This window comes from Panthera pardus, unplaced genomic scaffold (assembly GCF_024362965.1).
Source record: "Panthera pardus isolate Hobbes unplaced genomic scaffold, ASM2436296v1 HiC_scaffold_20, whole genome shotgun sequence".
NCBI lineage: Eukaryota > Metazoa > Chordata > Mammalia > Carnivora > Felidae > Panthera > Panthera pardus.
The window spans coordinates 69,818,674-69,845,788 of NW_026526766.1; the positions used below are offsets into that span (position 1 = coordinate 69,818,674).

Below are 27,115 nucleotides of genomic sequence, written 5' to 3' on the forward strand. Positions count from 1 at the left end.
TTGTAATCACCACCATCACCTCTGTTTTACAGAAAAAAAAACCCGGGAATTCAGGGAGGTAATACCACATTAGTGGCAAGTGGAGAAGCCAGGATCTAAATTTAGTTTGACTATGTCCTTCCTAGTGTTCCTGCCCCTCAAAGCTCCAGCTGCAAACACCAAACTCACTCCGGGATGTAGCAAAGCTGGTCTCTTCAGCTGATCAGCCTGGCAGAGATGGAGTCCATGAGGTCTAGAGACCAGTAAGGACACAGGCTGACTGGTGGCCATGCCATTTCCCATCTGGATACAACACGCCCGGGTCTGTTCCAGCTGTGTTGTAGGGAGAGGGAACTTTCAAATCACTGTGCAGCCTCTTCTTGGTTTCCCATTGGAGAGAAGGAGATGCAGGCTATCTGGGGAGACTGAGACTGGATCTGACCTTATTAGTGAGTAGGGTCATTGTTAAAGGTCTGTCTTCCACTTCCTGGTATCCCGCAGGTGGGCAGATAAGCTGTGGGCCCAGCCACCTTGCTCTTCCCCTCTCCTATTTCTGTTGCTTGCAGCCAGGGGAGTGGACAGACTTAAGGCCACCTCAGGAGTCCCTGTCAGCCTTCTCTTGCTATTTTGCCTCTGAGACCAAAGTAGAGTGAGTAGTTCAGCCAGCACCTGCTCAGAGACCTGACCATCTTGCTCTCTTAATTCTCTACCCTACAGTCAGCTTAAGAGGGTTATAGGCCAAGATGCTGTGGGGCTTATAGAAAGGTAGAGGAGCCTTCTTACATACCATGCACCTCTGCCCAACCTCTACATTAGCGTACTGCTCTGGCAACACATGGCTAACTATGAAGTGATATCTCGCCTTCCATCTGGCTAGGCCCCCTTTTCACCATGCATACCCCGCGTCTACCACAGGGCCTGATGTGGAATATATGCGCAAGAAAGTTTCATTGAATAAATGAATTCTTAAACAGGCCTTGACAGAAAATTCCATATGGACTTTCTATCCAATGTGGCAGCCACTAGCAACATGTGGTTACTGAACACTTGAAATTGAGATGTGCTTAAAGTATAAAATCTGGACTGGTTTTTGAAGACTTCATGTTAAAAAATGTAAAATATCTTGTTAATTTTTTTCATTGATTATATATTAAAATGATAGTATTTGGGATATGCTAGATTAATTAAAACATTAAAACTATACTCATCTATTTCATTTTCCTTTTTTAATAATGGGTACTAGAAAACTGAAAATTACATATGTGGCTCACATTATATTTCTATTGGACACTGCTGCTATAGGGCAATAAAAAACCCATTAGCTCTACTGAAACTCTAAAAATATGGGGCGCCTGGGTGGCTCAGTCTGTTGAGCATCCGACTTCGGCTCAGGTCATGATCTCGTGGTCTGTGAATTCAGGCCCTGTGTCGGGTTCTGTGCTTCGGATTCTGTGTCTCCCTCTCTCTCTGCCCCTCCCCTGCTCATGCTCTGTCTCTGTCAAGAATGAATAAACATTAAAAAAAAAAATTAAAAATAAGTTCCTTAGATCCCAAGCAAGTAGCAGGAGTGGTCTCCAGGAAATTTCTTAACCGTGGGATTTGGTTTCCATGTCTATAAGCGGTGACTGGTAGAAATATTTGCCCCACTGGGGTTTGTTATGAGACACAATATGTGAGTGAGGGTCTGGTTGATACAATGTGTGATAGGTGACTTCTGTTGTATGGGCTCATCCACTCTTTCCCCCTTCACCACTCTCCTTGACCAACATCCCTGTGTGGGTGGACAGTGTCAGTCAGGATGACAGTGGGACTCTCCAGACAACCAGAGAGAAGCTTGCCCAACAGGATTCCTGGGAAGAGGGGAAGAGACCTGGTCAAACAGGAAAGGGCAGTGACTTTCTTAAGACATCAGTCAGAACAGTCTTATCCAGCTGTGAAATGCTCCCTCGGTGACTTACATTGCACTGCATAGGATGCTAGAACCACCGCTGAATTAAGAGGGCAGGTTAACCTGTCAGGAGAAAAACACATTAGTGAGGTCACGAGAGCCAACAACAGCCTGAAACGTCCATCATGGATAACACCTATCTTCTTTCTTGCATTAACCATTAAAAAACATCTTGAATCATAACAAAGACAATTTTAGGATGCAACTCAAATAGTAAAGATAAATGTAACACTAAAGATTTAAAATTAAAGGAGAACTTTGTTGTGTTAAAAATAATACACAGTAATACAAATACCATAAAGCTAAAGGCCTAATGGTGGCCAAGGTTTTGGCTGATCAAGAAAGATCAGGCTCATATTACGAAGAGGAAAAGTGAGAAAATCATACTCTTAGATCATTGGACAGCCTTCATATCTTTCTAGTAAAGACGTGAGACTTTCTGTAGGGCTTTCTAACTAAATCTCTGACTTCTGTTGACTCCAGATTCTTGATTACCCGCTTTCTAGAAAGGTGACATCCTCTTAGGTGGGAAAAATAGAAAAGGATCTTAAAATTTTAAAACTCCTTTGAGTTCTAAATTACTTAACAGTTAGTTAAGATTCCTAAATCTATTTACCCTCCTGAAGCTTCCAATCTATACGGAATGTTCTGTCCACCTCCCAGTTTGCCTGCCACTCACTAGAAACCCATGGACTGGCTGCTAGACTTGGTCTCCCTTCCTCTCAGGCTCACTACCCTCCAAACACCCCATTTCTGTCAATAACATCATCTCTGGCTTAGTCATCCTTTGAATCCTCTGGTTGCTCCCTTTTCTCCGTTCAACCATGAACTATACCATCTGCCTAGGAGCTCGGCCAGCAGACCTGGGCCAGGGATCTCTGCCAGGTGGAGAAATGCACTGAGGAGGGGCTGAGTAGAAGTAGCAGAAATGAAGGCTTACAGGGTGGGGAGATACAGATTTTAAGAGCATTCTTCCCGCAGCCCCAGGGGAAGTGGAGAAAAAGTACTGTTTCCATGGCAGCTCATGAGATTCCCAAGATGTGAGTCACCCCCGTCTCTCTGACTAATCAGGTTGACAGCCCAGGGTTCCCCTTCCCATCTGCTGTGCTATGCGCTAGTCCTGAAGCTGCACAAGAAGGTAGCCTTCCCAACTGGAGGGGTCCCCAACTTTCCTCAAGTTACCACGTGTTCCCTGCTAGAACTTCTAAGTAATCTCTCCAAGTATGGAGATACGCCCAGGCATATTCACCATCTGTTTGTTCATCTGGAGACCCAGATAGCCCGTGGGAAGCACAAACACCAGTCACTCGCTCTCCTACCAAGATGGGCTTCAATGAAACCTAAGTCAGTGTCCCTGCTAGCGGCAGAGCAGGGTGAATGGGACGTGGGGTACAACTGAAGAGACGGGCTAAGGAGGTTCAATTTGGATGGAAGGAACAATCCTATGAACAAGTCAGAAAAGAACATTTCCAAAGAACAGTATAAATACAAACTAAAGAATACCAAAAGCCTTCAAGGTCACTCAAGGTGGCAACTAACATGCCACGTGCCCCTAGACAGACTCCTTTCTTTCCCTCCAGGTTTTAGGGTCTCTATCTGATGGACAAGGTCATTTATCTCAGCTGCAAAGAGAGAATGCCTTGGGAACTGCCAACCACACAGTTCAAACAAATCAGGGCACCCAGGAGTCAGGGCTAATTAGATCCATCAAGTCTGTCACAAGATCCATGGCTACAAATGGCCACACCCACCCTGACACACCCAGGAAGTGTTTGGTAGCAGGAGGCCCTCTCCTCAGAGAGGTGGTAGAGGCCACCAAGAGGCCTGACAAGGAATGCCAGGGATTGAAGACAATGTGGCCCCCAACAGGTTTCACACAAAACTAACAAGGGGTATTGTGTTTGGAGAAGAAAAAATGAAGACTGCCAATTTTACTATGTGGAGGGCTCATCTGAGAGCTCCTGAGGGGGCAGGGCCTTGCCTTATTTGACCAGCACAGTAGAGAGCCCATCACATAACAGGTGGTTGGTGAAATAGTTGTGGAGAAAAGAAATGAGTGCACAGAAGAGAGAGACAAGTTGTTACTGCTGTAGAGGGCGGCCAGGACCCAAGTGAGGAGTGGGTGATTTCAACCTGGAGTCATCCTGACATGTAAGATGGCTGTCCCATGAAAGGGGGAGCTCATTTCTGGGGGTGCTTAAGCAGAGATCCCAAGGCCTGCAGTTGTGCTAGGGAAGGGATTCTTCCCTCCTCTGAGTGGGAGAATGAGCTAAATTGCAAAAAATTTTCTAATTGTAGGAGCTCTGGAGAGTCATCAGGTTCTGACAATCCAGAATTCAACATGTGTCTTGTTTCTAAATGTTCCTCCCCCAACCCCATCCCCCAGATCTTCAGGGCCATGCCTGAAAATCTCCCTTCCATCTAGATGAAGCCCCCCAGCCTCTTCCAGCCTTCTCTTACGTGTCCCGGCACTATCTTTGTCGATGCTGCTCTGGCCACAGACCTCCTGCTTAAAAACCTCCAACAGCTCTTTGCCTGCTGGACACAAGATGCCTGTCTAGGTTTGACAAGAAGGACCTCCTTTCTCTACTCTCCTGTAAGTCCCCAACATGTGGCTTTTTTTTTTTTTTCATTTTTTTGATGTTTTATTTATTTTTGAGAGAGAGAGAATGAGAATGAGAATGATGAGAATGGGCGGGGGAGGAGCGGAGAGAGAAGGAGACAGAATCCAAAGCAGGCTGCAGGCTCTGAGCTGTCTGCACAGAGCCTGACACAGGGCTCAAACCCAAGAACTGTAAGATCATGACCTGAGCTGAAGTCGGACGCCCAACAAACTGAGCCACCCAGGCGCCCCGCCCCCTCCCCTCCCCAAATGTGGTTTTCAGCTGGGACCATGGGCATGTGGCAGGGCAAAGACTCCCAGCCCGTACTGCTCCCCCTTAAACCTCATGGCTACTGTGGCCTCCAGAGCCCATACTGGTCCTAATCGCCTCCTGGGCTCCTGCCTCACTGCCCCTAACCACACAGTGGGCTCCCTCCAGGGGCTTCTGATGACCTCAGTTGAACTGGCAGGGGGAAAGACAGAATGAGGAGAATGGGAATAAGCTGTGACTCTTTCTACCAGTTCATCGGCTACAGTTTCTCCCTTAAGTCAAGGAAAAGTCAGCATTCGGAGAAGGCAGCTCAGGGACCACTGGCTTGGCCTTTCTTTTCCCTTCTTGGACCATTTCACATACTTCTGGCCACGGAGATGGTCCTGACACACAAGACGTGCTGAATCATAGGCAGATGCTCACGCCTTCGAGCACAAAGTCTCCCAGTGAGAAAATGAGTCATGATAGGTACTAAGGAGCTTGGAAGTAGACCTAAATGAGGCCTGATCTGCCTTCCTCAATGAAGCCCATCTCACATTCTGGGTCTCTCCCTCCCTTTAAAATTTCTCAGGTCTTTACCAGAAAGATAACTGTACCTTTTCTAATAAAATTGACACATGAAATGATGTTTATCCATCCTCCACTTCTCCAAATCGAGACCGGGTTAAAACCAGACGTCCAGGCCATAAAGTCATGCCGGATGCTGCTTTCAACATCCATCCTTTGTCTACATTTAATACTGTTACCAGAAATGCACGCTCATTAGACTGAAACCAGGAATTTTAGTGTCTGGCAACTGACAGGAAAAGAAGAATGTGAAATTCTCATTACCTTCCTTCACAAATATCCATCTTCAGTTGTAAGAAATACAAATGCCTACAAAACAATTTTTTTTATTATTAATTCATAACACTCAAACTGAAGCGAGAGCGCACACAAAAAAGGCGACGAGTCAAGGACAAGATCTGTACATTCGGAAAACAAAATACATAAAAACACATTTAAAAAAAAAATTTTTTTTAAGCAGGTTTCACGCCCGGTACAGGGCTTGTACTCATGACTCTGAGATCAAGATCGGAGTTGAGATCAAGTGTCAGATGCTTAACTGAGCCACCCAGGTGCCCCAAAACACAGTTTTGTCTGAAGTATCGGGGGCTAGGTTGTACACCACAAAGCTGCCCCTTCAGGAACAATGGCTCCTGTGGCTGTCTGACTTCCAGCCAGCCTCATGCCAGCACATGCTGTCCCAGGGATGGCTGAGCAGGGACGGAAAGGCTGGAGGCAATCATCAGCCAGGACTGTTGCCAGTAGACACCACCACCCCCGTAAACTCGGGGCATCCGAGAGCACCAGGACCCACGAGCATTCTGCACAGGCAGCCCCCATGCACTGGGGAACTGCGTTTCACAACACACCCACGTTCCCTCTGCGTGAAGCGGCAGAGAGGAGGTGGGTCTGTGAGGACACCTCCTTGGCTGGGGTGCAAACACCCAGCTGAGTTTTTTCCTGTGTCCCGGGAACCGTGGGTGCTCGAGCAAAAGCATAAGCATCAATCAGCTACCCGCTGCCAGGAGCTCCGAGCTTGAATTCGGCACTGGTCTGTGAGCCACCAGGAACGGCACTTCAAAACCCAACACGTGACTTGTGGGCAGAGCTCGGTAACCCAGGACAGGCCCCTCACCCTGCAAGTCTGCCTACCATCCAGGGAGTGGGGAGCAGACACCAGTGAGAGCGCTGCTCGGGCCACGAAGGGATATGGAAAACTTTATATTTAGGGATGCGGCATACATGTGACACTCGGCTGCTAGCTCCCACTCTTTTTTAAAGCCCAGGTTCAAATGGGATAGACATTCCAGTGTCTGGCCAAGAGGACAAAAGGGAAACTTCTTGAAATATAATACAGATACAGCAGAAGTGTCCCGGGGCAGAGGAGTGATGATTTGGGCAATTTAAAACACATCGGGTCTCATGATGCCTTCAAATTTATACGTTCAAAAGGTCAAGGCGCTGGTGTTCTGGGACATGAATATGTCACATGGCATTACAACCCCCTCTCTGCACAGTTCTGGGCCAGATGCAGGGAACTTCATAATGGCTTGCCTTATTTCAGCCTCGTACCAGCTCAGAAGGAGGCACTGCCACCTCCTATTTTTGAGGAAACAGGCATTCAGATAGGTTATGTGGGTCAGTTTGATCTGATTTTAATGTGGACCGTCATACTATGAAAAACCCGAGTATGCTACAAATTTCTTATGCATCTAGTGACTACAGGCTTAGGGTCAGTTTCCTAGCTCTGATATATATTATTATGTTGCCTATAGTTATCAACTACCCTTCCTGTGTTGAAGACCAGCACTGAGAAACGGGGTAGCATACGTGTGCTGATTCATGCTTATTTTGTATTGGAGACCATCTTTTTCACCTACGAGAACATCATCAGTCCTTTCTAGTTTGTTCCTATGTTTATCTAAGATGACATTCAACCAGAATTAAGTGTTCTCTCCTACAGTGCTACTGAGAGAAAGCAGAGAAGGGAGAGAATGCTGGATAATCCTATGGTAAATCTGGCCCTCCAGGGGCAAGCCCAGCTGATCGGTGTTTCTTCCTAGGGAGGGAAATGAACATGAACCTGGAGATCACCATTCATCAAGTGCTACGTTATCACATAGTCAGCAAAGTGTCTGAGTCAATCTCATGACACTGTACAAAGAGGCTGTAATAGTGGAAGGAGGACCAAAGTTTGGGGGGTCTCCTGGGAATCCTGAAGGAGCCTCATTTCAAAGCTACCAGTAAATGAAATTCTGTGTAGGGTGACCTAAATTTATCAGGAACAGCAGCTGTGGAGGCTCACGATCAAGGAGATGTTTAACAAGTAGAATAAAAGAAAACCACACAGTTGGCACACCTGACTTCAGAAATGTAAAGGTCACTCCTAGAGTGACCATGACCTCAACTTCACAAAAAGGGCAACAGATGCCTCCCAGCCCAGAATTTTAGGAAAAAAACCCCCAGAAAACAACAAATACCACTTTCTCCGATGCTTGAAGGCTAAATGTCTTTAGGAAGGATTTATTTTTGGATAGGCTACAGAGCTGAGGCTTAATAGAATACTGTGTGTCAGGAATATAGGCAAAACTCTAAGTTAAAAAAAAAAAAAAAAGACATGCGAATTAATGGTGGATGTCTGGCTCAGCATAAGGAAAAGATCTGGCAGTCCTGGCTGCCCACCAGCTCTATAGGTGCCATGTGGGTGGCTGCTACCGTGGCTCCTGTTACATTGAAATCTGGTGCCCCAAATCCCAGGAGGTGACAGCTACACTCCATTCCACACTGGGGATACCATCCATCTTAAGATGGGAGGTGGGGTGCATAGAGTCAGGTGTCAGTCCTAAAGCAGTGAACTGTATGAGGGACACAAACAAATCAAATTTTATCCTGGGCTCAGGTAAGAACGAAAATTAGTCTATTACTCATTTTGTGCCAAAATCTGCCTCTCTGGATGCTCTGCCCACTGGCCGTTATGCTACCACCAAGCATGTCTAATTCCCCTCATCCCTTACAGATCTCAAGGCAACCTGTCTCTCCCCAAGTCCTCCTTCCATCCCGTCAAATGTCAGGTTCAGCAGGAAGATTCTGTTGGCACCCAGAGGGAGTGAGCCTCTCTCCTGTGGGGTATGGAAGTAGACGCCCAATGCCCAAGAGGGGCACTGGAGAAAGAGACTCTTGGCTTAGGCCAGCCCTAGCCATCCCTTCACTCAAGGTCTTTGGAGAACGCTACCATGCCCGCGGCCACCACACCCCTGTAGCTCTAGCATCACATGGGGGCAGGTAGGACGATGAGTGACAATTACTAGGTTAGGTAGTGCAGTTCACACTTGGGGTTAGAGGCTATCAGTGGGTCATAAATTTAACAGGTCACAATGGGCATTTTAAAAAGAAGGAAATAGAGAATAGAAAACTGTCTGCACTTGGTATTGTTTTATTAAACACTTGCTTCGGTAATATATATCTGCACTGCATTGCGAAGCAAAATACATTTTTGCTGTGTGGTTGTGATTTAAAAACCCACTGGTTAAAAAACCACACACATGTATGCATATACATATATAATCCATCATAACATTTTTAAAGCATCCTTTGAACAGAACTTGATATTTAGTAATGGTCGGGGGGTGGAGGGAACCTTGGTAGGGTCATTTCAAACTCATTTTCCTATAGATTATGTCACCCCTCTGTGTCCGCCAGCTCATGAACCGATCTGCTACACCCCCCTTAGCCCACCAGCATTAGGAGCCATTATGGGAAAAACTCAGAGCACCATGTGAACTTCCCATGGTTATCCAATGAGCCGTGCTGGGCATCTCTTACTCTGGCGTAAAATTTAACAGTAAACATAGTCAAATCTCCAATGGCTGCTACGTAGAGGGAAGAGGTGCACAAAGAAAGCAACACAGAATAACAGACTAATATTTACCCTTTAAACACATTAAAAGTTAAAATGTCATCATGTGGTTACCCTCAAAAGCAAAACAAAACAAAACATAGTATTCAATGCCTGAGTTGATGTCACCTTGTTGGTGATGGTCTCATGGGAACAATGAACACAGACTAGGAGTCAATATTCCTAATATCCACTTTTATTTTATTTTTTCTGGTAGAGGAAACACTCTGGAAATTTCCCTCCCTATGAAAAATAAACAGATCAATAGTAAAAGGGCTCAACGTTGCCATGGGGGAGGGGAAGCAGAGGCAGGGTCACTGTTCAAACAGCAACAACCTTCCTGTGTCCACCCCCTCCATTCCAAACACTGTTCCCCACCCAGAAACCCCACGTGCCAGTACAAAACAAGAGCCAGGCCCTACGCCAAGCCCTGAGGGGTAAACAATCCTATCTGGGCTCTCTTTCCCTTATCTGGTTCACATTTTGCCTGTGCACCCTGATTCACTCAGGAGAGAAGCTGGTCCAACTTGCATAGCTTTCTGTCTCTTACCAACTAGGGATGTGGCAGAGAATGCTTCGTTTAGACACCTCGTTATCCTAAAGGGCCTCAGTTCTAGCCTAGCAGAGACACGGGGCTATTTGATCGGGGGATGACCGTTTCACACAATGGTCTTCCAAACCCTGCCTGCGTTAGAGAACGGATGACTTTGCTTTCTTTGGGCACTTCACTCTCAACAGGCAGGAGAGGCTGGGGCAGCGGGGGAGGCGGGAGGAGGTGGAAGGGAGTGTATTGGGAATTGCACCAAGTAAGGACGTAAGTAGGTCCAAGACAGAGAACTAATCAGCTGATGAAAAGCTCAGTATGTACCCCTCCGATTTTTACCTGGATGGGAACCACTGGTGTGGTTCTACCCAAATGAAGTTCTACCCAAATGAAGTGTATGGCCACAGAGATAAAGTAACGCGTACATTCTTAGTGGTTACTCATTTTTATATACGAAAAAGGAAACTTTAAAAAAAAAGTGATTACCTGGTTTGTTCTTGCTGCAGTGTGTTGGGATCAGGTATAAAAAATCTTACTCGAAAATGCAGAGTACAGGGGAAACCTCCTACAACATTTTTCAAAAACAAATTTAAGTTTTCCCTTTTAAAAAGTCAATGCAGGTAAGCTGCTACTCTCCCATTAAGTGATGCATTTTTTTTTTCACTAGACCACTGCTTTTTTCCATCGATACAAGGACTAATTTCGAACAAGGAGTGCACAGGTTAAGTGACTAGAAATCTCCAAGTCTGCAAAAAGTAGAATAATCTGCAATATGAGCACAGAATGAGGTATTACCTCCTAATACAGGTTTAACTTAGGGCTGTGTTCAAACAATGCACTCCATTATCTAGATCAGGAATTTTAAAAATTCCTGACATCAACAGATTATACAATATTCACAAAGAAATAACCTCACATATATAGCGACTTTATACTTTTCCCAAACATTTTCAGGTATATTCTTGAATTGAAACACCGCCTTAACTCTGAGTAGGCTCGGCTGGTGTTGATGGCACTGTTTTTGCAGACGGCCCAACAGGTACAGAGACTTGCCTTGGGTCACACAGCTGATGACAGTACCAGAACGGTAGCACTGAGGTTTTTGATTCTGCTATGCCACCTCTCAGTCACGTTTATATTGGACAACAGTTCATGCTTTTTAACACAAAGTAAATTCCCAAAGTGACGAACATACTAGCAAACATTATTATGCAATTAATTACCATACTCAAATACGGCTTTATGTAACAATACCAAGAATCGATTTGCTTGCAGAGATAAAATTAGCCCATTTCTTTTGCTAGATATGGCAACAGGAGAAGAGGAGATTGTGTTGCTAAGCTCCGTGCTCTCCTTCAGGTCGGCTGCACCCCTCTCCGTTACTCAGTAAATGTTCGCTGGCCCTATCTATGTGCTCGGCACTTTCCTGCTTCAGAAACTCAAGCCTTCTCTACCCTGCTCCTCTTACAGACTTGTCGACCTCAGTTCATCCGGGGTTCTACCTCCCCTCTCTTTAGTTCTTTCTGTCAGTCTCTCTCTTGTGTCAAAGACTCAAGCAGTGTGTGTGCACCTACGAATGTACCTTTGCATGTGTGCCCAGGGACCAGCGGGTGACGCTGTAACTTGGTACAGGCTGACCACCTGCACATCAGGGGACAGCTAAGTGTTCCCATGCCTTGGGACATCCTCTCAGCTCCTTCCCACCAGACCTTGTCAATGTGTGTCTCAGGATGCCTTTGTGCACCCAGAGTGTCCTATCACGTGCTCAGAACTATCCTAGAACCCTCACTCTCCTGGTGTCCATATCCCCATGCTTGGCTGTGAGCTCCTTGAGGGCAGGTCCAAATCTGATTTGGACCGGATTCTCAGAGCTTAGCCCAGTGCCTTGCCAAAATCTGAGCTCAGGATACACTTCCCGAATGAATGAGTTAGTGAGGGAATGAACGACGAGGGAATGTATTCATGCCTGTGTGGACTCACTGCTCTGAGACTTCAAATGGGGGCAGGCATGTATCTGCACAATGGCTCTGTGGCTCCCTGTGGGCAGTTCTGAATGCTGAGGGAGGTCAGGACTTGGAGGCCCACGCTCCAGGGGACAGCAGCAGTGGGATCCTGGCCACGGTTCCTTGTCTCTACTTCTTCCCGTGTGGGTGCTTGGGCGAGTGGGGGGAGGTGGCATATGTGTGTGCACACTTATGTGTAAAAATCCACCTGCCGTTCACCCCTCAGCCATTCACTGGCCACCTCCTGGGGAGGGGGTGCATTGTGAGGAATGCAGAGAAGGTGTGGCAGGGGCTCTGACCTGAAGGAGCTGGCAGTTTCCAAGGAAGATTAAGGCAGGTGACTGGGAGATGAAGGACAGTGCTCCGAGGAGCAAAGCAGATAATGACACACGAAGGGAGGGTGGGGGGGGAGGGGTCATGGCTCCTAGTAGAAGTAGGAATGGAGTCTGAGTGGCTTTGAAGAACAGCAAGATTTGGATATAGAGAAGAGGGAAAAGCAATCCCAACAGAGGGAACAGACTGAGGGAAGGTACAGAGGAACGTGTGCAGCCTGGGAGGTCAGCCAGGTTTGTCTGGGGCATAAAGTGCATAAAGGGGAACAGAGAGTGGGATGCTAGAAACCAGGCTGAGGACGGATCCGGGCGGAGGGTGGGGTGGGGCATGGTGTGAAACCCCGTCTAAATGGGAGTTAATGTACAGCACCGGGCTTAGGAGCAGTATGTTATATCTGTTATATTGACTACCTATGTCTCAGACTCCAGTAGGAGGGGTGTGTATGTGTGTGTGTGTGTGTGTGTGTGCGTGCATGTGCTTGCATCCACACGTGCCTTTCCCACCCTGGCTCTCACACTGGGCTAAGAAAAGCCATCTCCCTTCCCTTGTAAGAAGAAAGTAGGTTCCTGGGCTCTTGGCTGCCTTCTTTCACCTTTCCTGCTCACTGCTGGTGAGGACTGATCTGAAAGCATCTCTGCTCACTTAGAAGTCAAACAGGGAGAAGACAGTTTACTCACATCACCTGGACCACCTGGAAGCCGGGTCCCAGATGTTAACAGGCACACGGATAATTGGAAGAGAGAAACGGGCCGTGATACACGAATACCCAGTGTTCAACTGAAATGAGAAGGTCAGCCTCACCTTTTAACTGCTTCCTGATGGGCTTGCTTGATTCCAGCCATCTCTGTTGGGTAAGAAGAAAACATAAGATATAAAACCAAACCATACAGAAATCCAGCGAAGTCTTAAAGGGATGATACTTACAAGAGAGTCTACTGAATCATCGCCATGCTGCAAACCAAAATATTCCTTTTCGGTCACACCCAAGTGGTTGTATGCCATATCCAGAAGAACTTGACCGGTATCTTGTTTCTAAGAAAAAAAAAAAAAAAAAAAAGGTCTAGTGGGCATATTTTTAAAATGAATGAAAAACCAATGGTTAAATATTGTAGGCAAAAAGGAGTTAAAACATTTAGAGATTTTATGCACACTCGTATCTTGTAGTAAGAAATGCTTTAATAAATGTCATGCCAAGAAGTCACATGGTACGCATGGGAAGTAGGGCTCGAGGAAAAACCACATAAATATGATTTAAGACAGTATAGTTAAATTGTCTGAGACTTCTTCCTTCCCCTTAGCAGAGATTCCCAAGTGATGTCTGAATTGGGAAACACAGATATCACGATGAGAGTAAACTCTCCATGACCTACCCATGGATTATCCACGGCAAAACGCTAATCCCACATCAGTTTTGTTGACCCCTCGGGAGCCACGGAAGCGTGTACGGGGAAGAAAACTACTAACAGCATGAGGAAGATGGCTAAGAATAAGCAAATGCCATCCTAAACGCCCTCAAAGTGACGGGTGTGTGTCACCCTGGGGGATCATCTGCCACTCTGCTCTCTGCCATCTGAAGTGAGAAGTCAGTGGGGACATTCAATTGCACTTTGCATCTACGGCAGGACTCAGCCACTGTCACCACTTGGTGTTTATGAAGCAGGCACAGTGCTGAGCATGGAGACCGAGCCACAGTTAGTGTCCCAGAGAGGCCAGGCATAGAAGCAGTGACCGTAACATGGTGAGCCAAATGCTGTCGAGTGCCGTGAAACCCTCAGGGCACAGGAAACACACAGAAGATGATACGGATGGTTACTTCAACCGGGGGACAAGTGGAAGCAACTCCTGACATGGGTCTGGGAGGGTGACAGGGCTGAGTACATTAAAAAAATTTTTTTTATTAACTTTTTTAATGTTTTATTTATTTGGGGGGGGAGGGGCAGAGAGAGGGGGACGGAGGACCTGAAGCGGGCTCTGCGCTGACAGCAGCGAGCCTGATGCGGGGCTTGAACTCATGAACCGTGAGATTATGACCTGAGCCGAAGTTGGACGCTCAACGGACTGAGCCACCCAGGCGTCCTAAAGAGAAGGCATCTTAAACAGTGTGCCTGGCACAAAGGAACGGGGGTGGGAGACAGCATGGTGCCTCTGGGAAATCGCAAATTCTCCTTCAACAGGCAGACTTCTCAGGAATCCTTTGAACCAAATCATTTGACTTAAGGACACTGAGACTCAGAAATAGACTATAAAGAACAAGCAAAAAGACAGCTCCTTTTTTGACTGCTAGAGAGAAGATCATGCACCTGGAAATTGACCACAGTGATCAGGAAGAGGAGAATTAGGTAGTCATCAGGCCCCCTCCTGCAGCCTCCTCTTTGGTGTGGTCTTATATTGTTTGACCATAGTGTGGGAACATGAGACACACCCATTTCCTGCACACATTCCCCCCTTCCTGCCTGAGGGCCCTGCACCTGCTGCTTCTTTTACCCGGGACCGCTTCCATCACAAGGGAATCAGGACAGTGTGGAAAAGATGGCCCACCCAGTCCACATTATTCCAAAATATGAGATACTGTCCCCCTCAATTAGGAGATACTCTCCTGGTGCATCAAAGACCTTGGTTTCCCTTAATTAAAAAAATTTTTTTTTAAATCTTTATTTGTTTGAGAGAGACAGAGTGCGAGCAGGGGAAGAACAGAGAGAGAGGGAGACACAGAATCCGAAGTAGGCTCCAGGCTCTGAGCTGTCAGCACAGAGCCTGACATAGGGCTCCAACTCACGAACCGTGAGATCATGACCTGAGCCGAAGTCGGACGCTTAACCGACTGAGCCACCCAGGCGCCCCCCCTTGTTAAAATTTTTATAGAATTTTATACTATACTTAATAGGTAAATAACTATCAAACATCCACAATGAGCCAGATATGACACGACATGCACTTTTTATATATGATCTCGAATCTTTATGGCTATTCACAAAGTCATCACCAGCATCCCCTTTGCCGTGAGCAGAGGTGCTGGGAGGCTCCAGGCCATCAGCTGATGGACGGTCTGCCTGCCTGAGTATGGTGTGCTGGCTGCCAAAGGCTACATGTCCCCACAATGTTGCATCTCCCCTCTACAGTGCAAAACTCACCCATTCTGGTATATTTTTCCCAACTTTCCCAGTTCCCAAAAGGAACCGAAACATAATAAAGGGCACATTTATAAAGAACAAGCCTCCCAGCCCAGTCCCCTACTCCATCAGAGGCCATCTTTGCTATGCCAGGTCACTGTCCATGACCAGCTTGCTCCCTGGGATGGGCTAAGAACAAGGGATGTATAGGCCAGCTTCCTGATGATGCCTGCTCCTGCCCATAAGGGGGTCTGGGCTCAAGAGTTGGTGCCAACGCTCCCTACAAGTAGAAGATCTAAAGTGACAGGGATTCTAAACTGCCACCAGGCCCTCAGATTCAAGTTCAATGTGAGTCAGCTTTGACCGGACTGCTGGAAGCTTGAGGAAGCAACAATGGCGGCAGCATGATAAGGACAATGGTGTTCGTGTTCATAAGAACATGTTCTAGGATCATCGCTCTGGGCAGGCGCCTTCCTTATCCCTGTTTACAGGGCTCCTCACTCCCCCTTTAAAAAGTTCTGGCCTGGGATTCTCAGACACTGGCTCTTGCTCTCCTTCTCCCTCCTGGGACAGTCTGTCCCTGCCTCCTGTAGTGCCTATTTCTTGTCTCTCAAACCTTTCAACACGGACCCTTGTTCGTACCTTCTGTGTCCTCACTTCCCAGCTGACCTCACCCCGTTTTGCAGCCCCACATCTGCATCCCAGCCTTAATGCTTCCCTTAACCTTCTCACTCGTATATCTGACACCATCTCTATGTAGACGAGTACCAGGCACCTCAAACTCAACACGTCCTTGACAGAACTGGCTATCTCCACCCCCAAGCCTACCCTTCTTACAGCCTTTCCCATCTCTATCGACCCCAACTCCATCTTGCTAGTTTCCCAGGCCGACAACCCGGAGAGTCACCTTGAGGGCCTCTTTCCCATCCCAAATTCCATCTATTAGCAAATCCCACTGGCTCTGCCTTGAAAGTAGTTTCAGACTCGGTTTATTCTTAGCCACCTCCACACTTACCATCCTGTCCAACTCTCCTCGTCCTCCTCTCCCCTGGACTGTTATAATATCCTCTTAGTCCTTGCCTCTCCCCACCCCCCCCCCCCCAACAGTCTACTATTGACAGGGCATCCAGAGTAACACTTGAGTCACATCATGTAAGGTCTCTGCCCAGACCTACCAATGGTTTCTGCCTCCCTCAGAATAAAACCAGCACCCTCAGGATGACCTATAAGGCTCTATGCAGCACCCACCCCCACCAACCCAACACCTATCACCTCTGACCTCTCTTGCTACTCTCCCCCTTGTTCATTCCACTCCAGACACACTAGCTTCCATACTGCTCTGCAACTACACTGAGTGGGATCCTGCCTCAGGACCTTTGCACTGCTACTTCTTTTACCTCGAATGTGCATTCCCTCCAGAGAACAACATAGTTCTTTCCTTCATTTCTTTTAGATGAGGTCTTCTCTGGTCACTTCTATAGAATGACAACCCCACAACTGCCCCGCTCTGGCACTCTCTACCTTCCTCATCCCACTTTATTTTTCTTCTAAATACATACCACCTGACACAGTATACATTTGTTTATGTATACTGTCCATTTCTTCACACTAGACGTAAGCTTTGAAAGGCCACATACTTGGCTGTTTTGTTCACTGCTGTATTCTTTATAACCAGCATGAAGCCTGACACATAGAAGGTGCCCAGTAAACATTTGTTGAATAAACACGTTCTTATCAGAAAGAAGATAAACAGCAAAGGAATAGCTCCCAAACCAACAACAAAGGAGCCAGGCATATACAGTCAATTTAGAGCATCTGGAAGAGGCATACGTGACCCTTTTAGAGAAACTGCCATGCTGTGACTTCCTGCAAACTGCCCTCCCCTCTTGTCTGCTCAGCCATCAAGGTCCATAGTGACCTGGGGTCAGCGGGAGGCAAACTTAGGGGTGGGGTGGAAGCCAGTTTTTGTTACCCTTTCAATTTCTGTGGCCTTCTATTACCCCTGGTTGTTCTCTTGTACCCAATCTTCGCTTTCCAACCCTTCTCCTTACACACTGAACTTTCCAGGTTGGGGCAGATGCTGGCAGCCAGTCCAGGACTGGGGTTGACCCCCTTAGGACCAGCCAGAGTATGGGAGAGACAGGCAGAGGTCATGGGCCTAAACGGTGACTGGGGGAGGGCGGGACGGCATGACTACTACAGTTCAAGGATCTCACTGGTGGCCTGATACTGGAGGCCTCGTTTCCAGTCCTGCGTCTGTCATGAGCTTGAGGTGGGAGAAGCCAGGCTCTCCCTGAGCCCTGCCATTTATGAGGCACACATCTTACTACCCTCCAGATTGGACCCATGAACTCATACCATAATAAGCACCTGCTATGTGCCTCGTCCTGGACCGGGCCCAGGGGAGATGACACCATGCCTGTCCCCAGGAGCTCACAATTTAAAGAACATACAACCTAGTAATTATAATGACTATTAACGAAATGTGACATGGGCTCTAATAATGCAGACAGGGCACCATTATGGGAGAACGAGCTCAGGAAGCTGATGAAGATGGCACAGAACAGGTAACATCGAAGTGTCACTCAGTTCGTGTCACCAAGAAGTGGGGGCAAGGCACTCCAGGTGAACAAGAATGTGAGCAAAGTTTTTAGGGTTATTTCCAGGCCAATCTCAACATACAAGATCTGAGACCTCAAGCTTTCATTTAAAAACAGTTCTGAGGGGCGCCTGGGTGGCTCAGTCGGTTAAGCGGCCGACTTCGGCTCGGGTCACGATCTCGCGGTCCGTGAGTTCGAGCCCCGCGTCGGGCTCTGTGCTGACAGCTCAGAGCCTGGAGCCTGCTTCCGATTCTGTGTCTCCCTCTCTCTCTGCCCCTCCCCCGTTCATGCTCTGTCTCTCTCTGTCTCAAAAATAAATAAACGTTAAAAAAAAAATTTAAAAATAAAAAGTTTTGATATCTTGGTTTATAAAATGAAGAAACATTATGTCTTAATAGCATTAATTCAGAAAAGATTAAATTTGGAGACCTTACATTGGCTTTAAAAGTCTGTACCAAGCCATCTAAAAAGCGGATGCTGCAGATGACTTCAGATCGAGTTTTCTCTTTGGGTAATTCTGAGGTGCGTATGTTATTAATTCTTCCACCCAATGCACGTAACCGGGAGGTCATAACTGTCGTTGAATAACCTGTAACAGAAAGTACACTTGTTAGCTCTCTGACATGAAAATTACCTGCTACGTGTGGATGCACCTCACAGTCCACCTATCCCGTGTCTGCTTTGATCCTCATAAAACTGAAGACCTCGGACAAATGAGAACCAGATAACAGACCGTGTTTCCATTCGACTTCTAAGCGGCTCTAAGCAAAATGTATTGCTCCGTTATAACATGTTAACAGAATTATATGGCTTATTTGTGTGTTTTATCTCCCTGGCCTAAATCTAATTTATATTTCCCAGGCTTTTAATTTTTTATGTTTAACTTTTTGTATATATTTGTGAACTCTACTATTTTTTTTTTAAGGAACTAAATGTCATGTAAAAATGATTTAAAATATTAAGATACTTATTGGTCAATTAAACTACATTAAGTAACTTACAGTCATTAAAAGACACCATTTAGGGGCACCTGGGTGGCTCAGTTGGTTGGGTGTCCGACTTTGGCTCAGGTCATGATCTCAGGGCTCAGGAATTCAAGCCCTACGTCGGGCTCTGTGCTGACAGCTCAGAGCCTGGAGCCCGCTTTGGATTCTGTGTCTCCCTCTCTCTCTCTGCCCCCTCCCCCGCTCATGCTATTTCTCTCCCTCAAAAATAAATAAACATTTTTTTAGAGCTCCTGTAAATCAGTAAGAGAAAAAAACCAAGCAATCTGGCAGAAAATGGGAACCACGTTAGTTGTCAAAGAAATGCAAATTAAAACCACAAAGTAATGGTACCACATACCCACCAGAATGGCTACAATGAAATCTAACAAAACCAAGTGCTGGCCAGGGTATGTAGCAACCGGAACTTTCAGGCACTGCTGGTAAGAATGAAAATTAGCGCAACTATTTTGGAAAACGGTTTGGCAGAAGCTACTAGCACTGAACATATGCATATTCTGTGACATAATTCCACTCCTAGGCATATTCCCAACAGAAAAATGTGGATTTACCCACTAAAAGACATGCATGAGAATTTTTATAATAGCCCCAAACTGGAAAAGACTCAAATGCCCATCAACAGAGGGAAATTGTGGTATAGTCATACCATGCTTAACTGTACAGCAAAGGAAGTAAGTGAACCACTGTGATGTGAAACACAGGTGAATTCTTCCGTTATGTTGAGCAAAAGCAGCCAGATACAACAGATTACCAACAACATGAATCCATTTGCATAAAGTTCAGAAACAGGCAAAACTGATCAACGCCAACAGAACACAGAAGCGTGGTCACCCCTGTGGGAAGTGACCAGGGTGGGGGATGGGGGGTGGACAGGAAACTTCTGGCATGCTTATAATATTCTGTTGATCTGGGTACTGATCCTGGTGTGCACGCTTTGTGAGGATTCATCAAGCTCTACACTTATTTGTGTACTTGTCTGTATACTGCAATATCAAGTTCACGTAAAATAATACAGGGAGGAAGAGGGAGTTAGTTTAAAATCTGACTCTCTATTCAGGGAACGGCAAGGAAAGAGGTCTTTCTAGTGAATGCAACTGTAGGGCAGTAGACTAAAAAAAGACTGAGGAAGTGTGCAGTGAGCACACGGTCACATCACGCAGGCAGGAAAGCCAAGGGTCTAGGCCAGCTCCTCAGCTTAGGGAACGGAGGAGGTGTAAATCTGACGAGGTTGGAGGCAAGAACAGATAAAGGTGAAGGACTTAAGGGCAATTTAGTGTTCTTTTTTGTTAATTCTCTGCAAACTTTCCAAGATGAGCTGGGCCTTTGCATGAGCTATTCCCTCTGCCTAGAAAGTTCTTTCTGTTCCTCTTCAGTCCTCAGTGCCCAGCACAAGCATCACTTCCTCAGCAAAGCCCTCCCTGGTGTCCATAACTACTATTTGTGTTAGAGGCTCTCCTGTGTGGTGCTCAGGACAAAGCGACAGTTACAGCTGGTGACGTATTTAACACTGGCCTCTGCCACCAGAAGCTAAGCTTCACAAGGGTAGGGACCAGGTCTGGTTTTACTCACCGCATCTCCCAACACCTACCCAGCTCTGGGAGGCAGCCAAGAAATAGCTGAACAACAACTCAATGAGTAAAAGGAAAAATGAAATGAAAAATGAAGCCAAGACTAGCACCTGGAAAAACAGTGCTACCTGATAAGACAAACTTGGGTTGTGGGAGCAGGAAGGAGGATGGAACGAAGGTGGGGACATCCCCTAGACCAGGGTTCCCCACACTGTAAGGTGCACACAACAGGGGCAACCTAGAATGCAAGGGGGGCTGAGGGGGGCCCGGGAGTCTGCAATTCTCAGTCTCCCAGGTGACAGAGCCGCTGATCCGGGGTTCACACTGTAAGGAACAAGTCACGGATAACCGGAAAAGCAGCACTAAATGTCAGGCAGGGTCAGAAAGCAAGACTGGGGAATCAGCAGCAAGGAAGGGACTAGCATAAAGCAGACTGGCGCCTGAGAATCAAGCCTCAGGGGACCACTGGAGGCACAGCTTGGCGGCAGGAAGCAGAAACACAAAGTAGGTGAAGGCTCCAGGAGAGAAGGGTGCACTTGGTCCCTCTTCCTACAGCGGGAGCTCCAGACAAACCTCCATTCTTCTGTAGATAGGGACAGGCAGTCTCAAATATTAATAAAACAAATTCCGGGGACCGGCAGTGGGAGAAAAAGTACTCTGTCACTTATAAAATTCCACCCACCCCACCACCTCCACCTTGCCCTTTCCAACGAAAATGTCATCAGAAGCAGGGATGCATTTTCTGAGTAATACCAAGAGTTATCAAAAGACAACAAACGTGTTCCATAATACTTTAACCACTTTGAATTTAAAATGTCAAATTTATTGTTTAGTCCTTGTCTAAGAATTTCAGGTGGGCTAGAATTTTTTTTTCTTTTTTTTTTTAAGATACAATAGAATCATTACAAGCATGATTCTAGTGGGAGGTGCACATCAGTATTACCTGGGGAGCTTTAAACAAAAAAACCAGGCCTGTCCTGGCCACACCCACAGACGGTGACTCAGCAACCTGGGGTGTGACAGAGTGACTTTCCCTTTGGGAAGCCCTCACAGAAGGAGGCAGTCAATGGCCAGAGGAGAGAGTTTGCAGGGAACCTCAGGACGTGCTCCAGATGGTCAAACTTAAGAATACAGGTTCCCGGAATCTGAGCCATTCACTGAGGGGGTCACACGGGAAACAGCGGGGTAGTTCCTCAGGGCAGCTAACACTAAGAGCTCATCACACCATGACTCTGGATGGAAAAAACCAAAAGTGATTTCAAACAAGAGCCTCCAAATGAAAGTCAGATGGACAGACGTGCTAAGAGCAGGCACTAATTTTCAAACTGCTCCTGGCCCTCGCAGCTCCGTGCAGCTGGCACAAGCGTGGGTACCGGTGGGACTTATTAACTTGACCATGGTTAATGACATTCCCCAGCATAGTCATGTAGCCAGCGACCCAGAAGAGACACTGCTTTCCTCTGCACATCGATCTCTGCTATATAAAAGGCCTTGAAACCTAACAATGTCACGAACAGGAACTTCACGAAAGTCACAGATATATTCTCCCCACAATTGTTCCTAAAGCGTACCTTGAGAAGAGCAAGCCTCATGCTGAATAACCACATAATCGAGCCAGGCAGGGTTTTCAGATTGTCTTGAAATTCTCTTAAACAATCCAGTCAAGACAATGGATGCTGACTGACTGCCCAGTTTCCGGAACCACAGCAATTGGGGAACCTGGGGTTTCTACGGCTTCCTTTATAAGCCTCTTCATTCTAAACAAAGCCACAACCTCACCAGGAACACACTGGCCTCCCTAACCACAAGTGGCTACAGCTGCAGCCGATGTATTCTATAATATGGAAGCCTTATTTGCTCTATTTTCAAAATCAAAACCAATCAGTTGTGGCTTCAGTATCTGTTCTGCACAACAGAGGTTCCACTGTGACTATAGATTTTATCAGACTGTACCTGCAAGACATACAGGAAGACTCGACATCTCCCTTAGTGCACAGTGGGGGCCCAGTGCACACCATGAGTGTGAGTTAACACCTGGCGGGACACAGACTAGGTACTCAATAAAAGGCATTGTATTAACAATGCTAAACTTCTTTTGTTTAATATATTTTTTAAATATTTATTTTTGAGAGAGAGAGAGAGTGTGTGTGAGCAGGGGAGGGGAAGAGAGAGAGGGAGACACAAAATCCAAAGCTCCAGGCTCTGAGCTGTCAGTGGGGCTCCAACTCATGACCCTCGACATCATGACCTGGGCCAGAGTTGGACGCTTAACTGACTGAGTCACCCAGATGCCCAACACTACTGTGCTTCTAATGCCATCAGGTGCTGCCTAGAATCTGGATTTTGTAGCCAACCCCGATTTCAAATGCCTTCTATAAATGTTCTGTTTCTTAAAATTTTATTTCAACAGAGACAGCCTGTGAGGTTAAGAGATAGATAGGTGACATACCTTTGAGCTGCTCTATAAACACAGGTCCCAGAATCAGGGGGCATATTGCGTGGGATGCGGCAATTTGTGGCATGTGGGACACCGGAGCCCTTGTGGGTGGGGTTGGGTGACAAGTCTTCAACCACTATCCTTTCTGGGCTCCCTGTCTGCCCTGGAGCTGGGGACAGGGAAGAGGTGATGCTTTATTTCCTAAGGGTCTACATGCTGACCCAGGGAACTCTGTTCTTTTACAAGCACGTGAGCCACAGACAGAAGGGAGAGGACTATACTCTTCTCCATTAGAGAAAGTCAGAAAGAACTCCATTTTGGTCATTTTATTTTTTTAAGTTTATTTATTTTGAGAGAGAGAGCAAGACAGGGGCAGAGAGAGAGGGAGAGAGAGAGAGAATCCCAATTAGGCTCCACACTGTCAGCACACAGCCCGACACGGGGTTCGAGCCCATGAACCGTGAGTTCATGACCTGAGCCGAAATCAAGAGTCCCACCTTTAAATGACTGAGCCACCCAGGTACTCCCATTTTAGTCATTTTAAAAGAAAATGTTGAGGTTATTTCATACCCTTGTTTCCCAAAATGAGAACTTAGACCTCTAACTCAAGAGTGCAAGTTTCAGTTAAAAGAAAAAAAAGCAGTTCTGATTTATTAACACCTAATTTGTGAGTAAACACTACAAATGAACCACAGGTGGCTCAATAAAGGAATCAGCCTGACTAATCATCACGCCGACCTAGGCCAATGCTACCACCTAGTGGCCATCAGAGGAAAACACGGCACCTCCTACCCTATGACTTTCTACTTCCTGGAGAGAAACAGGCACAGCCTTGCTCCCTTTTCTTATCACAGTTCAACTCAAAAAATCTCTCACAGTACAGAAGGCCTTCTTTGTAGCCCAATTCCCTCCTTTTCCCTAATTCTTCTTCCCTAGTGAAGTCAGGAGAGGTTTTTGTGGGGGTGGGAGGTAGGGGTGGGAGGATATTGATGAGCCCCAACAGATGCCTCATTGGCTAGAGAGGGACGTCTCTAACATGGAAAATAAACACTCATGTAAAATCAGCCATGCTAGACAGATGACTCATCAAATACCAATATTGCTTTCTCCACCTTTCCACTGTAAATACATGGCACTCGGGCTTCATTATGGGTTAACCAAGTCTTCAGGGGGCAAATGCCCATCACACATGACTTTACTGCATATGGACAGGAAAACACATACACAGGATAGCTTCTAGCTCTAGGCTGTTTTATGGCCAGGTTTACGTGTTCCTTAAACTTCTCTGAAGTGGGGTATTCCCTTCTAAAGATTTATAAACATCTGGATGGGGATTTATTTATTAAGCTCTAGATTAAGATCGGATCAAACTGTAAGAATGTATGCTTAGTAATTAAGCTGCTAACAAAGAAACAATGATTAAAATGAGACTTTTAAACCAAAGACTTAAATAAAACTTTAATGTGCTTGATTTAATCATCTGGGGAGCTTGTTAAAATAGATTCCTGGCACCACCTACAGAATCTATGGTTTAGTAGGGACCGAAGAAACTGCATTTTAAAAGTTAATTTTTTCCAACTTATAGAAAAGTTGCAAGAAAAACAGAACTCCCATATACCCCCATTGGCCAGGATTTAATTAACTTTCTGTCATATATGCTTTCTCTCCTACACACCCCCACACCTTATGCTTTTTACTGAACACTTGGAAGGTGTAGATATTATGCCCCTTTACCTCTGAATATTTAGCATGTCTCTCAATGACAAGGACATTCCAAGCCACAGTACAATTATTGTACTGGGCAATTTAACACTGATAAAAGCACTTATATAATATACAGCCCATATTAAAGTTTTGCACATTGTTCCAATGATGTCCTTTATTTCTTTCCTCCTGATCCAGGATCCAAACCAGGACCTTGCCATTGCTTTAATTGTCAGACTGAAGTTGCATTTTTAATAAGCATCCCCAGGGGACTCAGACACAGCAGGTCTGAGCACCATGCAGTGGAAAATACTCAACCAGATGATCCCAGGGTTCCTTTCGGTTTTGACTGTATGTGACTACAGCCAAGGGCTTGGTTAGGTCAGCACTCTACGTCAGTTTTCCTACATTACAAATCACTTTGCAGAGCTAAAAGGAGTTTCTGTAGCTTAGCAGCTGTCCCCTTACTTAGTCTGGGGAAGCACTTCCTAAGACATTGTTAAAGTAGCATAGACTTTCCAGTCTATATGTCAGTGCTGGGATTAGCACTGTTGTCATAACAGAGGAAGAAAGCAACACGAAAATAATGTTAGTTCAAAAAGGGTTCTATCACTTGATATTATGTAACCAGATGTCTTGGCTTGTTCACCCAAATTAGTTCACATCTTTCACAGACAGTGATTCCTAACGATTCATAATATCCAAGTTATAAAAAAGGCAGCAGGGTCTTCTGTAATGTGCTTTTGCAGAAATGAGGGGCAGTCAACTACAATCGTGGTAAGGAAGGAAAGAGACAAAAGGAAGAGAGACATGTACATTTTGTGATTAGGCTTTTCAAAAGTTATTAATGAAACTCAGCCCAACCAGATAGTGATTTTAGTTCTCATTTGTAAAATACTCACATATTTTAAAAAAACACTTCTTAAAAAAATTTTTTTAGTGTTTATTATTTTTGAGAGAGAGAGAGAGACAGAGTGCAAGCAAGGGAGGGGCAGAGAGAGAGAGGGAGACACAGAATCTGAAGCAGGCTCCAGGCTCTGAGCTGCCAGCACAGAGACTGATGTGGGGCTCGAAACCACGGACTGTTGAGATCACGACCTGAGCCGAAGTCGGATGCTTAACCACCCAGGAGCCCCCCCCAAAAACACTACTGTATGTACTATTTTACTTTATTAATTCTAAATTACGTGCATCTGATAAAATTGCAATGGGGCACTTGGGTGGTTCAGGTGGTTGAGTGTCCGACTCTTAGTTTTGGCCCAGGTCATGGGTTCATCTCATGGTTCATGAGTTTGAGCACCTGCATCAGGCTCTGCACTGTCAGCAAGGAGCCTGCTTGGGATTCTCTCTTTCTCTCTCTCTCTCTCTCTCTCCCTCCCTCCCTCCCTCCCTCCCCCTCTCTCTCTGCCCTTCCCCCACTCACTCTCTGTCTCTCCAAAAAAAATTACCATACAACTGATTACATGAAACTGAATTTTCCTCATGACTATTTTCCGTAAATTTATCAACACTGCTTTCTGGCAATTACTCCTCCCCCCCCCTTCGTACTTGCCTTTTTAATATCCAAAGTACTACACTGCCTAAATACAAAGATAAATATACGGGCTTCTTTTAAAAACTAGTTTATAATGTAAACAATCACTATACACATTTCTAAATTAGAAAGAAATCTATTAAGGATGGCATTTTCATATTGCTAATTCAGTGTTACAGCCAATGCCCTGATTTTTCAGCACAGAGGCTCAGGACAAATTAATTTTTAAATAGCATTTTTAAAGCTTAACAGCTGTCAATGAAAATAATAATTGCAGCTGACAATGGAAGTATTAGTACATGAGACTGGTTTTTAATTTGGGCATGCAGATATAAAAGTATTTAATATCTTATTTAGAAGAAAAGATGCTTCTGTGAGCACATTTATGAAAGTTTCTAACTCTCGCATTTCACATTATTTGCCACCACATGGGAGAAAAGGCTCATACAAGTCCCTTCAATAGCACAGCTCACTACTCAAATTATCCTGCAATTATTAACCTGAACACTCCAGACGTACAGTCTTGGGATCAAATCATTTGTTCCAAAGCTCCTATAATTTGTTCAGGGAGTGGATCACCAACTAGGGCCCCCAGGAAGCAGGGTGGGGTAATTTGTAGGATTCATTCTCAGACAGAGACCCGTAATTAGCGCCCTCCTTCTCCTACAACTTCAAAATGCCAAATAGTTTTCTTATTATGGAGTCAGGGTTTATTTATAGGCTCAACACCATGACACTGGCAAAACTAACAAAATAAGAAAGTTACACTTGATACTGGGAGATAACAAGAAGTAGTTTCAGGCTACCTGAAGGGCAAGATGAAGAACTCCGTGGGGGCTGTGGACGGTTTCGGGAAAGAGGTAATGTTGCTATAAAGAAAAGCCAACCTCCTAACGTTCCATGAGCGAAGTTTTCAGGGTGGCGATGAGAAGCTAAGGAACTGAACGCACCAGCTGCCCCTAAGCGATGAGAACACTCACGTTACACTCATTACCCTTGTTGGGTCTATTACATGAAGTCACTGCCCAAATCCCACC

The 27,115-nt window shown here is 45.9% G+C and overlaps 1 protein-coding gene across 5 annotated transcripts in view; it reads right to left on the bottom strand.

Annotated features, from left to right (window-relative positions):
- PTPN3 (protein tyrosine phosphatase non-receptor type 3) overlaps positions 1-27,115 on the bottom strand; it is a 148,253-nt gene that overhangs the window by 62,279 nt on the left and 58,859 nt on the right. For 4 of the 5 annotated variants that reach the window (XM_019454247.2, XM_019454246.2, XM_019454248.2 and 1 more), the window contains exons 2-7: positions 18,266-18,420; positions 13,046-13,153; positions 12,923-12,965; positions 10,272-10,350; positions 5,632-5,676; positions 1,938-1,990 (exon numbers count right to left, since the gene is read on the bottom strand). In XM_019454247.2, coding sequence (XP_019309792.2) covers positions 1,938-1,990; positions 5,632-5,676; positions 10,272-10,350; positions 12,923-12,965; positions 13,046-13,153; positions 18,266-18,420 — 483 coding nt within the window. Of the gene's footprint in view, positions 1-1,937; positions 1,991-5,631; positions 5,677-10,271; positions 10,351-12,798; positions 12,902-12,922; positions 12,966-13,045; positions 13,154-18,265; positions 18,421-27,115 lie in introns of those variants that run through there. The other variant, XM_053908171.1, reaches the window with a different exon arrangement.